The following is a 16195-nucleotide window of genomic DNA, read 5'->3' as shown; positions in this document are numbered from 1 at the left end:
AGAAGGACGTCAACAGAGAGCAGAAATGGGAGGATGTAAGGCAACCTGAGCTTGCGAAAGCACTGGGGTCATTGCTGAGGGAGGGGAAAGTTAGCCTAAACAGTGACTGAGAGATGTGATCAGTATGTTTATTGCTTGATTTTGTAAACTAGGTTTTTGAGTAGGTAGAGGCGATGAAGAGGTCAGACATGAACTGTGGATAAGTTCATTTTATTTAAAAATGAGTGTATACAAGGCTTTCACGTTTAGAAAACAGCACAACAGCATAGCCTGTCTGCTTCTGGAGTATGTTCCCAGCACCTTGACCTTGCACCAGGCATGGTCCACTCAAAGTCATGTGTGTGTGAAGCTCTGGAAGGATAGAGATTTGTCTAAAATCACTTAACTTACAATCACAATCTTCCTGAAGCTCCTCTATGGCGTTTCCCCAGTTCAAAAGGAAAATCTGGTAAAATTCTACTTCTTTTAAAAACATAAAGAAATTAGATCTTGGTCACGTGTGTATATTTTTATATTGATTACAAAGGGAAACAAAAGAACTGACACTGGGGATGGAGCCTAAAGCCTGATTCCATACCTGAGCTCAACAAAGCAAGTTGCCAACTACAGGCACCTATTTACAATATAATTAAAGTTAAATGCAATATTAAAGTTTTGTGTCACATTTCAAGACTCCTGTTTACCATATTGGGTACAACAGAAAACATTTTTCTCTTCACTGAACGACTGTTAGGAGCATTGATTTGCACTCTATTCTGACATTAGTGCATAATGTGATTTGTCATTTGCTTTCCTACTTCAGCTCTCTGTAAAATAAAGTACTGTTGGTATTTATCGTCGCCATTTTCTGAACACTTAAATTCAAACACTTTTAGGCATTTGGACAGTAACTATATAGTATATATTTTATAACTAGGACTAACAACTTTCAATCAAGATGTTTTTGGTATGACCTTGATTTTCTAAAAATATTTTTGAGAGAGGTAAGTTTAGGTAAAAACAGGGAGATCTTGTAGTCGCACTCATTTTAGTGTATGTGTGTTTATTCTTGTTGATGGTGATTCTTCGTTCCTCAATATATCGTTTTATCTTTGTTTTCATTAAGTAAGGATCTTGGAATGGTTTCCATTCTGCCTTTCAAAAGACAGTTTCCACTTACTGGGCTACTCTATTTTGCAGAATCTACCACATAGAGAAGATTATGAACACCAATTTAGTGTTCATTATAGTGGAGAGCAAAGGGACCTGTCCCTGTGACACGCGGCTGCTCATGCAAGCGGAACAGACGTGTATCCTTTGACACCGGGGATATTTGGAAGTGGCCATCTAAAAGCAATGAATATTTAAGTTTGCCACCCTTGTTTTTATGCTCATATAGAGAAAAACATTGCAGTACAAAAAAATATTGGTGTGTAGGCATGAACGGACCACATTGGTCAGGAACTCTGAGAAAAGTGAATTTGAACACTGAGTTTCTCCCAGTCCCACATACCGGAATTGGTTCTGTTGCCTGAGAGCACTGGCATAGACTGGTTTTGATTGATTTCAGAAGTTAGTATATTTCATTTCACTGTTTTAACCATGTGGGGAACAAGTTACGTTCTGTTCCTTGACAAGCCTCTTTAAGCTGATGGTCCAGATCCTTGCGACATGGTTAAGCAACCCAGATACCGAAAAGGACCTGATGTCTGCTTTGATAACAATGTCCTGGTAAGGGTTTTTAAATGCATTAAAATATTGTAAATTAATAGTCACTCTCCACAAAGAGCCTTCGAGATATGTTTTCATTTTTAACCCAAACATTATATCCTTACTAGAGTATATCTCATTAACAGGATGTACTTGTTAGTAAAAGCTTTTCCATTTCATGGCTAGCAATGGACCTGTAAGGTTATACAAAAACATGTTTAAGCCCTGACACGACACTGATGCCCTTAAGTTTGTTTGATATTGGCCATCTACAACTGGGCATAGGGCCTGCATTTGAGAGTACTTTGTTTCCCCAGTAAGACTCTTTTGGAGCAAATTAACTTTTCAATTGCAAGTGACTGTTGATGGGTTAGAGCTCCCGGGTTAGGGGTGTGGATGCCTGTCTACTTCTTTCAGCTCTAGGACGCCAGCTGGTACAGAACCATGTAGGCCCTATACATGCTGCCATAATCTCTTTGAGTTTTTAGTCAATTATTTTGTTCTACTTACTCTATATATCACTTTTTAATTCTATCAAAAATTGGATTTTCATTACATCCCAAAATAGTATTAATTTCCTTTTCCATATCTTAGACAAACTAGAGGGTTAAATTCACAAAATATCATAACCCATACCTAATGTACATGATTTAATGATTGCTTTTTTCTAAACTTAGCTCTATTTCATTATTTTTTTAGAATACTATGGAATTATACACAGTAAATGCACATATATTTAGCTGGATCAATGTATATATATATGTATATACATACATACATATATATGCAATGTCTTTGCTCTAAAATTAACCAAATTGATTCACAAAGATGATTCTATGTTCCTATTTACTTTTACTACTTCAATGTAATATTATCCAAGTCTTTAATTTTTCTGTTTTTGTTTTTCATTCACTGACTTAAATATCCCCAATGAGTATTCAAACAAAACAAAACATTGTCTTGTTTTTTTTTTTCATTGTCTTCTTTTAAACTGGTACTCTAAAAACATGTCAGAACATTCAGTGATTACTGTATATTTTTACAGGTGTTTTACCTAAAATACAGCAGTATCAGCCTCATGAATAGTAATATATTATGCAAATAATAAGTGAATTAAAAAATAAAACATTGTTTAAAAAATACAATCAAGAGTCCAGGAGATATATCAGTGGAGATAAATTTAAATTGTCTGCACCCACATAAAAAGCTAGACATGGCTACCAGTGCCTGGACCCTCCACATTAGCAGCTAAAGCTATGCAGATCCCCAGACTCACTGGCTAGCCAACCTTGCCAACACTATGGGTTTGTAGTTCAGTAAGAGTTAGTGTTTCAAGGAAATAAGCAGAGAAAAACACTGTTTGTACTGTGGACTCCTGCTAAATTAAACAGACAGACAATAGGTGGATAGGTAGGTAAACAGATAAATAAATAGGTAGCCAGATAGAGAGCTAAATAGGTATATAGACAGATAGATAAAATTGTTAGTAGGGATAGATCTAAAAATGCAGAATGTGACAGCCAGAACCCTTTAAGAATAATTGCTATTTTATCTTGAAAAGTGGTTAAAAATTAAAACTAAACTCCAATTCTCTTCAAACTATTCCACAAAATAGAAACAGAAGGAACATTACCAAACTCATTCTATGAGGCCACAGTCACCTTGATACCTAAACCACACAAAGACCCAACAAAAAAAGAGAACTTCAGACCTATCTCTCTTATGAATATTGATGCAAAAATACTCAATAACATACAAACCAAATTCAAAAACACATCAAAGATATCATCCACCATGACCAAGTAGGCGTCATCTCAGGCATGCAGAGGTAGTTCAATATACAGAAATACAACAATGTAATCCACCATATAAACAAATTGAAGGAGAAAAACCACATGATCATCTCCTAAGATGCTAAAAAAGCATTTGACAAAATCCAACACCTATTCATGTGTAAAGTCTTGGAGAGACCAGGGAAACAAGGCACATACCTAAACATAGTAAAGACAATATACAGCAAGCCTATACCCAATATCAAACTAAACAGAGAGAAACTTAAATTAGGGACAAGGCAAAGCTACCCACTCTCTCCATATCTCTTCAACATAGTAATTGAAGTCCTAGCTAGAGCAATAAGACAACTAAAGATTAAGGGATACAAATCAGAAAGGAATAAGTCAAAGAATCACTATTCACAGTTGATATGATAGTATACATGAGTGACCCCCATAATTCAACCAGAGAACTCCTTCACCTGATAAACACCTTCAGTAAAAAGGCTGGATACAAAATTAACTCAAAAAATAAAATCAGTAGAAAAGAAAAATGGGCTGAGAAAGAAATTAGATAAACTCTATACTTCACAATAGCCACAAATAACATAAAGTACCTTGGTGTGATTCTAACCAAGCAAGTGAAAGACTTGTTTGAAAAAACTTCAAGTCTCCGAAGAAAGAAACTGAGGAAGATATCAAGTGATGAAATGATATCAAAAGATGAAAAGATCTCCCATGCTCATGGATCAGTAGGAATAACAGAGAGAAAATCACCATCCTGCCATGGGCAATCTATAGAATCAATGCAATTCCCATCAAAATACCAACAAAATTCTTTACAGTGCTTAAAAGAACAATTCTCAATTTCATAGGAAAATACAAAAACCCAAAATTGCTAAACCACTCCTGTACAACAACAGATCATCTGGAGGTATCTCCATCCCTGATCTCAAGCTGTACTACAGAGCAATAGTAATAAAAACTGCACGGTACTGGCATAGAAACAGAATGGTGAATCAGTGGAATATAATAGAAGACCCAGAAATAAACCCACACACCTACGGATATTTGATTTTTGACAAAGAAGCAAAAACCATACAATGGAAAAAATGACAGCATCTTCAACAAATGGTGCTGGTCTAACTGAATGTCTACATGTAGAAAAATACAAATAGATGCATATTTATCACACTGCAAAAAAGTAAAGTCCAACTGGATCAAAGACCTCAACATAAACCAGACATACTAAAACTGTTAGAAGAAAAATTGGGGAAGAGCCCTGAACTCATTGGCACAGGAGACAACTTCCTGAACAGGACACCAACGCCACAGGCTCTAAGAGCAGCAATCAATAAATGGGACCTCATGAAACTGAAAAGCTTCTGTAAAGCAAAGGACATTGTTGTCAGAACAAAATGACAGCCTACACACTAGGAAAGTATCTTTACCAACCCTATATCTGACAGAGGGCTAATATCTAGAATATATAAAGAACTAAAGAAGTTAAAAAGCAACAAATCAAGTAATCCAATTAAAAAATGGGGTATGGAGCCAAACAGAGAATTCTCTATAGAGAATAGCGAATGGCAAAGAAACACTTAAAGAAATACTCAACATTCTTAATTATCAGGGAAATGCAAACTAAAACCACCCTGAGATTTTGCCTTACATCCATCCTTCCATCAAAATGGCTAAGATCAAAAACTCAAGTGACAACACATCCTGGAGAAGATGTGGAGAAAGAGGAACCCTCCTCCATTGCTGGTGAGAATGTAACCTTATACAAACACTTTGGAAATCAATCTGGAACTTTTTTCAGAAAATTAGGAATAGTGCTACCTCAAGATCTATCTTAGCACTCCTAGGCATATATGCAAAATATAGTCAAGTATACAAGAACATTTGTTCAACCATGTTCATAGCAGCTTTATTTGTAATAGCCAGAATCTGGAAACTACCCAGATGACCCTCAGTTGAAGAATGGATACAGAAATTGTGGTGCATTTACAGAATGGAATATTACTCAGCAATTCAAAACAAGGAAATCATAAAATTTGGAGGCATACGGTGGGAACTAGAAAATATCATCCTGAATGAGATATCCCAGAAGCAGAGAGACACACAGGGTATCTACTCACTTATAAGTGGATATTAGACATATAATATAGGATAAACATACTAAAATCTGTACACCTAAAGAAGCTAAGCAAGAAGGAGGACCCTGGGTAAGATGCTTAATCTTCATTCCGGAAAGCAAATGGGACAGACATCCAAAGAGGGAGAAAACAGGGAACAGGACAGGAGCCTACCACAGAGGGCCTCTGAAAGACTCTATCCTGCAGGGCATCAAAGCAGATTCTGAGACTCATACCCAAACTTTAGGCAGAGCGCAGGAAATATTATGAAATAACGGGGAGATGAACAACCTGGAGGAGACAGGAGCTCCACAAGGAGAGCAACAATACCAAAATATCTGGGCATAACGGTCTTTTCTGAGACTGAGACTCCAACCAAGATCCATGCATGAAGATAACTTAAAACCCCTGAAGAGTCTAGCCCATGGCAGCTCAGTCTTCAAGTGGTTACCCTAGTAAGGAGAACAGTGGCTGTCTCTGAAATGATCTTTGCCCATTGTTACTAGGATCAACTTGTGTGCACAAGGAGTCATGCCAGGTCCACAATGCCAGATCCCTAGCTTTACTTTACTTCCAGTTTGCATGTGGTGTGGATGGTCATTCACTTTCTCTAATTTGTTTTTCCTTTTGCTTTTCACTTAGAATTTTAGAACATAACCCAGATCCTTAAGTCCGTGATAAAAAAATCCTGAAACAGTGTTATTAAAATTCCAATATTAATGTTATTTTGTAAGTTGTCTTTTTCAAATGGTGCATCTATTTCTCATGCTAACTAAGCCCAACAGGTCAGATTTCTATGCTGGTCTAAAAATCATTATTTTCTTATAAGGTGTTAGTATAAGCATTAAACTGATGTAGATAAAAAACGAAAAGACCTTTCTGATACTTCAGTTTTACTCAATTCACAATCATTAGAACTGTTCATTTTTATTTAAATTTTAAAATACTAACATAAAATTAGGGACAATTTCAGTCTCATCAAAGTTTAAGAATTTCTGAGACAACCGTTCTGATGTTTTTCTTTCTTCCCTTTTTTTAAAATACAAATATAACAAGTAATATTTCAGAATTTATTCCCAAAAATATGTGTATGCTTATTGCAATATTTTGGTATAAAGGTTCCTAAATTCTGAACTCATTTTATGCACTGTTATTTGTGTCTAGGCCAAAATGGCCATTAATCTTTACTCTTCAGGGAAGTTTCTGATTAAGAAAGCAGAGCTGCTGAAGAGCTGCTGTGGGCTGCATCTGTGCTCCTTGTTGTATTTCTTGTTAACGGTGTTTCATTTCTGGTGCTCCAGAGTCGTTATCATGCTATTGCTACAGCCGCATTTGTTCTGCTCCTCCCTGATTGGTCCCTGGGTAATCATTGATTAGGAAAACCCATACTGATGATATTGTAAGAGTAGGCTCATGGGAGGTGGGGAAAAAAACAGAGGAAAGCACAGGAAATAGCCACATTTGTTCTGAGAAAATAAAATGATGGCTTTTAGAGTAAAATACTTCAAATGAATATCTTATTAAAATGCCAAATTTACTGGTTTCTCTGGTTAGGGTGCTATATGTGTTTACAAAATCGAAACACACAGGTTAATTTGAACATACTTTAATTGGTCCATTAAAAAGTATGTTATTCCTGAGTGAGCTGTCCCAGAAGCAGAAAGACACACACGGTATATACTCACTCATATAGACATATAACATAGGATAAACCTACTAAAACCTGTACATCTAAAGAAACTAATTAAGAGAGAGGACCCTGACTAAAATGCTCAATCCCCGTCCCGAAAGGCAAAGAGGATGGACATCAGAAGAAGAATAAAACAGGAAACAACCTAGGAACCTGCCACAGAGGGCTGCTGAAAGCCTCTGCCCTGCAGACTATCAAAGCAGATGCTGAGACTTATGGCCAACTGTTGGGCAGAGTGCAGGGAATCTTATGTAAGAGGTGGGAAATAGTAAGATCTGGAGGGGACAGGAACCCCACAAGGAGAGAAACAGAACCAGAAAATTTGAACACAGGGGTCTTCCCAGAGATTCATACTCCAACCAAGTACCATGCATGGAGATAACCTAGAACCCCTGCACAGATGTAGTCCATGGCAGTGTAGTGTCCAAGTGGGTTACATAGTAATGGGAAGAGGGACTGCCTCTGACATAATCTGATTGGCCTGCTCGTTGATCACCTCCCCCTGAGGGGAGAACAGCCTTACCAGGCCACAGAAGATGACAATACAGCTATTCCTGACGTGATCTGATAGACTAAGATCAGAAGGAAGGAGAAGAGGACCTACCCATCAGTGGACTTGGGGAGGGGCATGCGTGAAGAAGGGGGAGGGAGGGTGGGATCGGGAGGGGAGGAGGGATGGGCTTATGGGGGATACAAAGTGAACAAACTATAATTAAAAAAGTATGAATTAATCATTTAAAATGTAATAGGATACTTCCATAGCTGTCTCTATTTGTAATAATAATAAAGATATGCAAAGTGGAACCTAAGGATACCAACTTATTATATGGTACATATGAAATGGTATAAAAATTCATTAATTTTTAGGTTTTCTTTTACATTTCACTTTCCTCAATAATATAAATTTTAGGTTTGGATTAAATATTATCAATTAGACATAAAAATGCTTGCATAAAAATAATTACTGGGTTTTGTAAGCTACCACTGCTTAATAAATATATTTATTTTCATTACAGATATTCAAATTTCCTTACAAATATTCAAAAAACAAATATTAAAATAGGAATATAAATGTTCTTAAAAAGTATCAAAATTTTTATTCATAAAGTTGACAAGGACATAATGAAAATCATGACACACACACTGAAATACAAGCATTTGTGAATTTTACCTCTTAGTGCCAAAACAATATTGCAAAGTAATGCCTGAGTTTGTTCAGACTTTATCACTAGCTCCTGCAGTGCTAGCTTTTATTTATTTTCAAACTTTTCTACAGCAAATGGAAATTACTTTTCAATCTCGGTATTATTTCCAGAAAAAGGTTTTAAAGACTGCGCTCTCTTTGCCCAAATTCAGTGTCCACCACACAGATGTCTAAGCGCTTATTGTTCTCAGGAGATACCTGCTTTCCAAGACAGTGTGCTTTGCCACAGTCATGTATCTGTATCCAAATCTACATACCAACGTCAAGGAAATACATGCCATCTGGGCACATCTATTGTGGCTTTCCTGAACATCTAATGTAAGAGCCTGGCATCCTGCAGTTCCCCTAGGGGATACAGATAACAGGTATAAGATTTCAAAGCTCCACCCCATGAGGACTTCCTAAAAAACAAACATTCAAAGCATACCTTTCAACAGGGTTTTCATGCAGACTTAAAAGGTAAGGAGTGAAAGAAAGACAAGGAAAAATACTGAAAGTCGTTAAAAGTAAAACAAGCCAACTGGGTGAATTGTTTTATTTTATGCAAACTCAAAAACAAAAGTATGTCACTGAGCACATAAAATGAATATGGAGAGTCAAATTTAAATGTGTATGATTCTTACGCTTTCTTGTGTACAAAACTTGACCAACTGTACTACGGATCTTGTGACATTGTGTGCCTTTTCCCACTGAGTCTATTCCCATTCACATTAGAGAGAGAGGATATAAAAGAACAGAGTAATGATCCCTCACAAGTCTAGCTTGGTGAACCAGTGGGATGACTGAAGTTACTGACAGGAGTGTAGACAATGTATGGTTTCCAAAAATCTCTTCTTCCTAGCAATTGTTAACAGCTCATAAATGCTCCAGGAAAGGAAGTGCTCCGTGGGCTTCCTTGGCCCACTTTCTTCATCCACAAAGTAAAGTTAATGAGCCCAATATTTGGGAGTGGTGAGGAGTGACCATAGATGCTCTGAGTCAAGTTGATATTGGTCATGTCTAGCATGGATGTATATATACAGTCACACAGTATATGGGTTAATGAAGTTAGGGTTGAAGAAAAAATTTTCTTTAGAAATTGAGAAAGACAATATATGTGTTAGGAGTATATTTCCACTAAACATGTCATTTTGAATATTCGACTTCAAAATATATATTTGCCTAAATTTAAAAGTGAGTTGTTGTTGGTGTACTCAGCTGTTATATGCCATCTGAAAGAAATGGTGTCATTATAATATGGAAAAAAAAAAAAACAGACAGCAGAGACATTAGCCATTTGTGTGCATGGTATTAAAAACTGAACCTGAGAGGAGGAAACCACATGACTGCAACTGTGAACTGTAAATGATGGCTTGGATATTTTTTTTTTAATCAATGATGAAAAAAATGGATTCTCAGGTGATATTTTTATTGATAGGCTTTAGGGAACACTGCCCCATGAAGCAAAAAGTGTCTAGCAAAAAAAAGTCTAGCAAAAGTGTCAATAAACATATACAGTGTTGGCCCCTAGCATTTTATTGATTTAAAGTTAAGCTAGAATATGAATGTGATATTTTTCCATTGTGAAAGCTCTTTAAATTAGGTTGAGTGGTCTCATGGTGTCAATGGGATTTCTCTCTTAACAAGCCAGAGAAAATGCTGAAGTTTCTACTGAAATCTGCCCACTTGTGATTTAGAATTTCTTTAAAAGTGTATACCATAATTTTCATTCATAGCAGGGATTTATAGTAACTTCTAAGATACCCAAATGAAACAGATATGTTTTATCACCATATGCAGTAAACAAAGATGGGAGAGAAAATAAAAACAATGAAAATCCAGAAAATATATTTTCAGAGCTTATATCTAGAAAATAAAGATAAGTTTTATATTGATAAGAATTTCTGTGACAGCATTCACTCTTCATGTATAAACAAGTTTTATTTGTATGCTGATTCTTTATTCCATCTGACTAATAATTAATCAGACTATGGGGACTCCTAATTAGGTGACAGTTATGTATGTCTTTATACTATGTTTGAGATGGGTGGGGTTTGTATATAGTTATGAAAAGTTATATCTTTTTAGGGAAAGTTATTTCAATCCGAAATCCCAATGTGACTGATGTCCTATGGAGTTTCCCTACCTAGAGAGAAGAGTAGAAGAAAGGGAAGAGAAAGTGAAAAAAAAATCCCTATGATAGAGGGCACACTATAGAGAATGATAGTGTTACCAGAGTGTAGTCAGGGAAGAGAGAGGAGTCAGGGAAGAGAGAGGAAGGGGATATGGGAAGAAGTAGGTACAAAAGCAGCTTGACCACAGATGGTGCAGAAGTTCTTAGTAGAGAATGTGGATTACATTTAGAGCATGGTGAAATCTTCAGATATGAGGTGGAAGGCACTGACTTCTAGTTCCAGAGGACAGTTTGCTGGAGAAGATCGGAAAATAATGAGAAGAATGAGGTACCATTAACAGGGTGAGATGTGTTGGCCATGGACCTAAGATAGTGAACAGTGTGTTTGGAGATGTATTTTGAAGCTACAGTTAAGAGCGCATGTTGACTGATTTGCCTTGAGAAAGAGAAGAATCTCAGATTAACTCAGAGTCTTTGGTCTGATCTATTCAAGAAGATCTGTGTAGGGATGCTGTGTAGGAATCAATAAGCTCAGTAGCTAAGTTTTAAATCTCCATGATATAGACAAGTGAAAAAGTTCACTAGTCGGAGGTCTGGAATCAAATGAGGTCAATTCAAGGAGAGTGGGAGAATCCCAAACAAGTTTCCAGAAAAACTGGAGAAGCGTTGGCCAAAGGAATATTACACAGCATTGAGTTCCCCTGGGATGCCAACAGATTAGAGCTGATTCCCTAACCAGTTAACTAATCAGATAAGAATTATCTTACAACTCTTTATGTTTAAAAGGAAGCATTTGAATATTAAAAGTTTTCCTTGGTATACTGATTTCTCCGGACTTTTTAAAACAGAAAACAGCTATGCTATCTGCAAACACAAATCAAAGAAGAAATACTGTTTACTCAGCTGCAAATAGTGTTTTAGTCTCTAAAAGTGAAGTAAACCAGAAGGTCCCTGTCTTTGAGAGTTTAAGCTTTGGAAAGTTACTCTACAAAGAACACATATTTATTTATGTAACCTATTTCAATCTATGGAAGATGAACCTTGGAACAATAACTTTTTTGTTTGTTTGTTTTCCTTTATGAGGAAGAGTTTCTCTGTGTAGCTCTGGCTGTCCTGGAACTCACTCTGTATGTAGACCAGGCTGCAATAGGAGGAATTTTAAACTATGAAAAATGCACAGTATGGAATCTGGGAATGAAGGGTGAAGAATGACTGGGTTCTTAAGGCTCCAGTTGAGCTACTGATGCTCTGTGAAGAACTCCCCTCAGTGTGTTCACTGAACAGCTCTGCACATAAGTTTCGCTTCTCTTTCCAGCTTAGTTCTTTATTTGGACTCCATGTTTTCAGAATTCCCATGTATTGCTTCAATTTCAAGTATGCCATTCCTTAGTTTACTCTAAGTCCTAAAATCAGGGTGCTACATGTGACGTAGAAGTAGCCCTTAAACATCAGAAAGTAGTAATTCATATATCCAAAGAATTCATTATTATTAGCTTTCATTCATCATGATAAGAACTTCAATCATTTGTCAAATGGTTCCAGGGAGACCACTATAACGCAGTTTCTCCACAGTGAAATCTGTCAGTATTACTTCCATCCCAGGTAAAGCAATTTACCAGGTAAGCTCAACAGTGGCTTAAAATGAATTAATCTGAAAGCTGCTTTGTTATGTGGTTATTCGAGATGTTCATATCATTTGTTTGTTTGCATTTCTAACAGGAGGACTATACTGACTGTGGTGGTGTTTCTGGATTAACCTCTTCCTTATGGTCTATCATTGGACTCCAATTTATCCTCCTTTGGCTGGTATCTGGCAGCAGACACTACCTATTGTGACCTTCTAAGCCCCAGATCTGCAACGAAATTCCAGACCCTGCCAAAACATGAGCCCTCAGTTACATTCAAATAGGGTCCCTTGAAGAAGCTACATAGAACATTAGCTGGGCCTCTACCATGGTGTAACTTAAGGCTCAGATTCTTGAACATCCACCGGCTGCATGTCAGGGTGTTGGAAACTGAAACTTGTGTGAATGCTGCATCATCTATGTCTAACATCAAAGCAAAACTCTCTTTGTGCTCAGTGCGAAGTTTGAGAGTTCTCTGTTGGTGATGACATGTAAAAGACTCCCCCAAGCAGGCGTTAGGAAAAGAAGCAGTCTTGACTTTGACCTAGGATTTCAACCTGCTGCAGTTTACCAAGAAGAAAAGAAGAAGAAGAAAAAAAAATAGGAAAACCCTAGTGCGGGACAAGGATATTTTTGCCTTCACTTATTATTTTGTTAAAAAGTAATTCCTGCTTTGAGTAGTTATTAAATAGAGAGAGGGAGAGAGAGAGAGAGAGAGGGAGGGAGAAACTACATTGGTCTAAACTGTTGAAATACAAACTAATGGCTAATTTTCTACCAAAAAAAATGCCATGAATAAAATGCCTTATAAAAGAATGACTTCTCTGCCAAAAACAAAATACAACAGACCAGTTGAATTTGGGTAAGGTATGAAGGGCTGGTTAGAAAATAAGAAAGGAATGACTAAGCTAAAGGTGCTTGCGGGTGAAATTGGAATTCATGACGCATTTCTTCATAAGTGTAAGCCCTTAAATGCGTGATGCAATGTCCCCTTTTTTCATAGTACAGTCATGTAGTGCTATCCAGATATTTAACACACTCTTAAGAGAAGCTTGTTGGGGGGAGGGGAAATGTTTTCCTTGTGGTTAATGAACTTGGGTTGCCAAGGGTATTTTGCATGATGCTGCTGCTATTTTAACTTTCTGGTTTGTTTTTCTTCTTCCTGTAGAGTATAGTCCATTGAAAAGTTAACTGGGTGAGATTATTGTCATGTAAGAATCTGAAACTTGCAGTGTACATGCACTTAAATCATCCGTAACATGTTGTTAAACTACTCTGAATATACTGTGCAATGTAAATGCTGAATGGCTGGTTTAGGCAGACGGTGAAATGAGAATTCATGGATTTTATACAGACTCATGCTTTTGCCTGAAAACCTATGTACAGATATTTTAAGTACATAAATCAGATTTAACACATTTATTTTTTGAAAAGTACATATACGTTCTCAATGAACATTTATCCTAGGTTTCCTCTTTGTTCGTCTCAATAGTAGCATGTACAATCTAGAAGTTGCTGCTCTTGCTGCTTCTGTCCCTCCATTTTGGTATGATCTTATGATCTTATTCTCATACAACTTCATGAGGGGTTTTACAGTAATCTGAACAAATAGGAAACCTTGAATCTATGTGTATGCACATGAACACTTGATTGTGAATAATAAAATTTGTTTTTATACAGCCTCCTTAGTGAAAAGCATTAGTGTAGTAGATCAGAAATTTCATTATAGATTACTATGGTAGCAAAACTTTATTTATGCTTCTAAAATTATTTTCAGGAATAAACAGTATTTGAAGAAAGGGTAAAAACAATGAATGTGTCTAAGGAGAGTAATTTTACTGTAAGCTGAAAGAATACATATATTTTTTATGGCAAATGAAGCTTTTTCCCCTTTTAGTTAAACATGCCAAGTATTGGTGTGTGCATATGCTGGAAATTTTCATATATATCATTTTACAATCAGAGTTATTTACATTCTCCAGCATACTTTAATAAGCTCCACGTATCAAAGTTGTAGTCAAGTCCTTAACATAGTTTACTGTTTTGTTTATAGCTTTGCATATACTGTAATTTTTTTCCTACCACCATACTATCCTGAGTAACATTTGTGTACATTTCATAAGTTAAGATTTTGCTTTAATTCAGAAGGGAGGAGGGGCAATTGGAATCACTCTGCCAACTATCGTCCTAAGAAATGACATCAGTCACCACTTGTAATGCATTGTCATTTTTTAGCCTGTTTATAACTGCTGTTCACATTTTAGAAAACAGAAAGGTGGTGTAACAGTAGGGCAAATATGTTTAAGTCATGCTGTTTGTTAATTATTTAAAACTTATTACCTTTTGCTGGGCTATTTTAAGTCATGCACATGTTGGGGAAGGGAACTACTGGTTTGTCCATATAGGTGATGCACATGAAAACCATTGAATTGCTTCTGGCAAACAACAACCTACCTTAAATTATGTTTAAAGTGTATTGACTATGTATTTCATGGCTAATGTCAGTTACAGAGTGTATCACCATCAATGACATTATTGCTGTATTAACCACCACTGAACTTGGCATCTCTTGGCAAGGCCCTTTTTTATTTCGGTTCTACATCTTCACAACTATAGACATGGTAACAAACTAGGCACAAGCATGTGCCCTCTGACTAAAACTTGTTTTCATGACAAACAGTAATATTCATGCTTTCACATTATTTTTTAAATGACAGTAACACTCATCCCATCAAAATTACAATATTAAATTTAACATTTTTCTGCAAATTGTGCTGACAAAAATAGTATAGTCTGTTATTTCCAGAAACAACACTACATAAAAAAAAAACATTTTTAAAGCTTTTTAACTGTTTTTACTTAGTTAATTGTTGCTATACTCATGTAGCTCAGTGTATTTGTCATGTAAACAAAGTCAAAACAAGTCTTGCATTGGTGTTGAGTAGCAGGAAAGAATTTTTGCATAAGTGGTTTCATCTTTTCTTCATTTGAACAACCAGCATTACTGCCAAACACCAATCGTGGTCCATATTTGTAACAGGTTTTTAACATGACATAGTTAGCAAGTTTGACTGAAGAGATTTTTAGGTCCTGGGCCTACAAGATTTTAGTATGATCTTTTTTCATGTTTCTAATGCTTGAAGCATTATTGCTGACCTTGGAAAACACAGTGTTGCTGCCATTTGTAAGTTTTCCTATATATAATATTCCTTTTATTAACTGTAAAACTAGCCTTATGGGGTTCAAATAGGCAGTATCCCTTTTAAGTGACCTTTGCAACCCAAGTGTTACTTGCTTATTTGATGCTCTCTTGTACTTTACATCTCATTTAAATGCCTGTCTTGGAGTCACCAAAGCTTAAATTCTACGTCTTAATTTAAAACTAAAGGCATAAAGTCTAACCTAGCAAGACACAATGGATTTTGTGATTTGTCCACTTGCCCCAAATTCTAAATATTTTATCACTAGCTGGAACTTGTTTTCCATAGCAGAATGTTAATATTGTCAATAGTCAGTGTACATTTCTGTAAAGAACAAATCACTGAACAGAACTGAGTGATGATAACTTCCAGAATTATGAAGAAATAGCCCTTACAAGTGGTTTCATCTACCTTATTTCTAGTTCACATAAAAGAACCATGGAAATTCCACTGAGACTTTTGGGATACTGTCTTGTGTAGATGCCAACTGAGTTTCCAGTGTGACCTGGCAAAGCTGTCCTTTCCCTGTGCTGTATAACTGTGTGATCATGCTTTAAGGATTCCTTCCATGAAATGCTCATTGTGCATCATGCAAAAGGCCAAATGGCTTTTGTGAACAACAGGTTTTTCCTCCCCTTGTTATGTTCTCTTGACACTTTTGTGGAAACTAACTAGTCAGATGAACACATTTTGTAAAAATTTGTATAATACTGTTATAAAAAAAAATTTATAATCCCAGAAAATGTTGTGTTAAATCTTGTGCA

General features: G+C 36.3%; 1 protein-coding gene across 6 annotated transcripts in view; it reads left to right on the top strand.

The window, feature by feature from the left end:
- The window catches only part of Cacna2d1 (calcium voltage-gated channel auxiliary subunit alpha2delta 1), a 467228-nt gene extending 451240 nt beyond the window's left edge, over positions 1-15988 (top strand). For all 6 annotated transcript variants that reach the window (XM_055612640.1, XM_055612638.1, XM_055612639.1 and 3 more), the window contains 3 exons: positions 1180-1289; positions 1628-1710; positions 12326-15988. In XM_055612640.1, coding sequence (XP_055468615.1) covers positions 1180-1289; positions 1628-1710; positions 12326-12442 — 310 coding nt within the window. In that variant the 3' untranslated portion in view covers positions 12443-15988. The remainder of the gene's footprint in view (positions 1-1179; positions 1290-1627; positions 1711-12325) is intronic.
- The last annotated feature ends 207 nt before the right edge of the window (positions 15989-16195 follow it).

The sequence above is a fragment of the Psammomys obesus genome, unplaced genomic scaffold (genome assembly GCF_907164565.1).
Source record: "Psammomys obesus unplaced genomic scaffold, mPsaObe1.curated_primary_1811, whole genome shotgun sequence".
Classification (NCBI taxonomy): Eukaryota; Metazoa; Chordata; class Mammalia; order Rodentia; family Muridae; genus Psammomys; species Psammomys obesus.
This window is presented reverse-complemented; position numbering and strand designations above follow the sequence as displayed.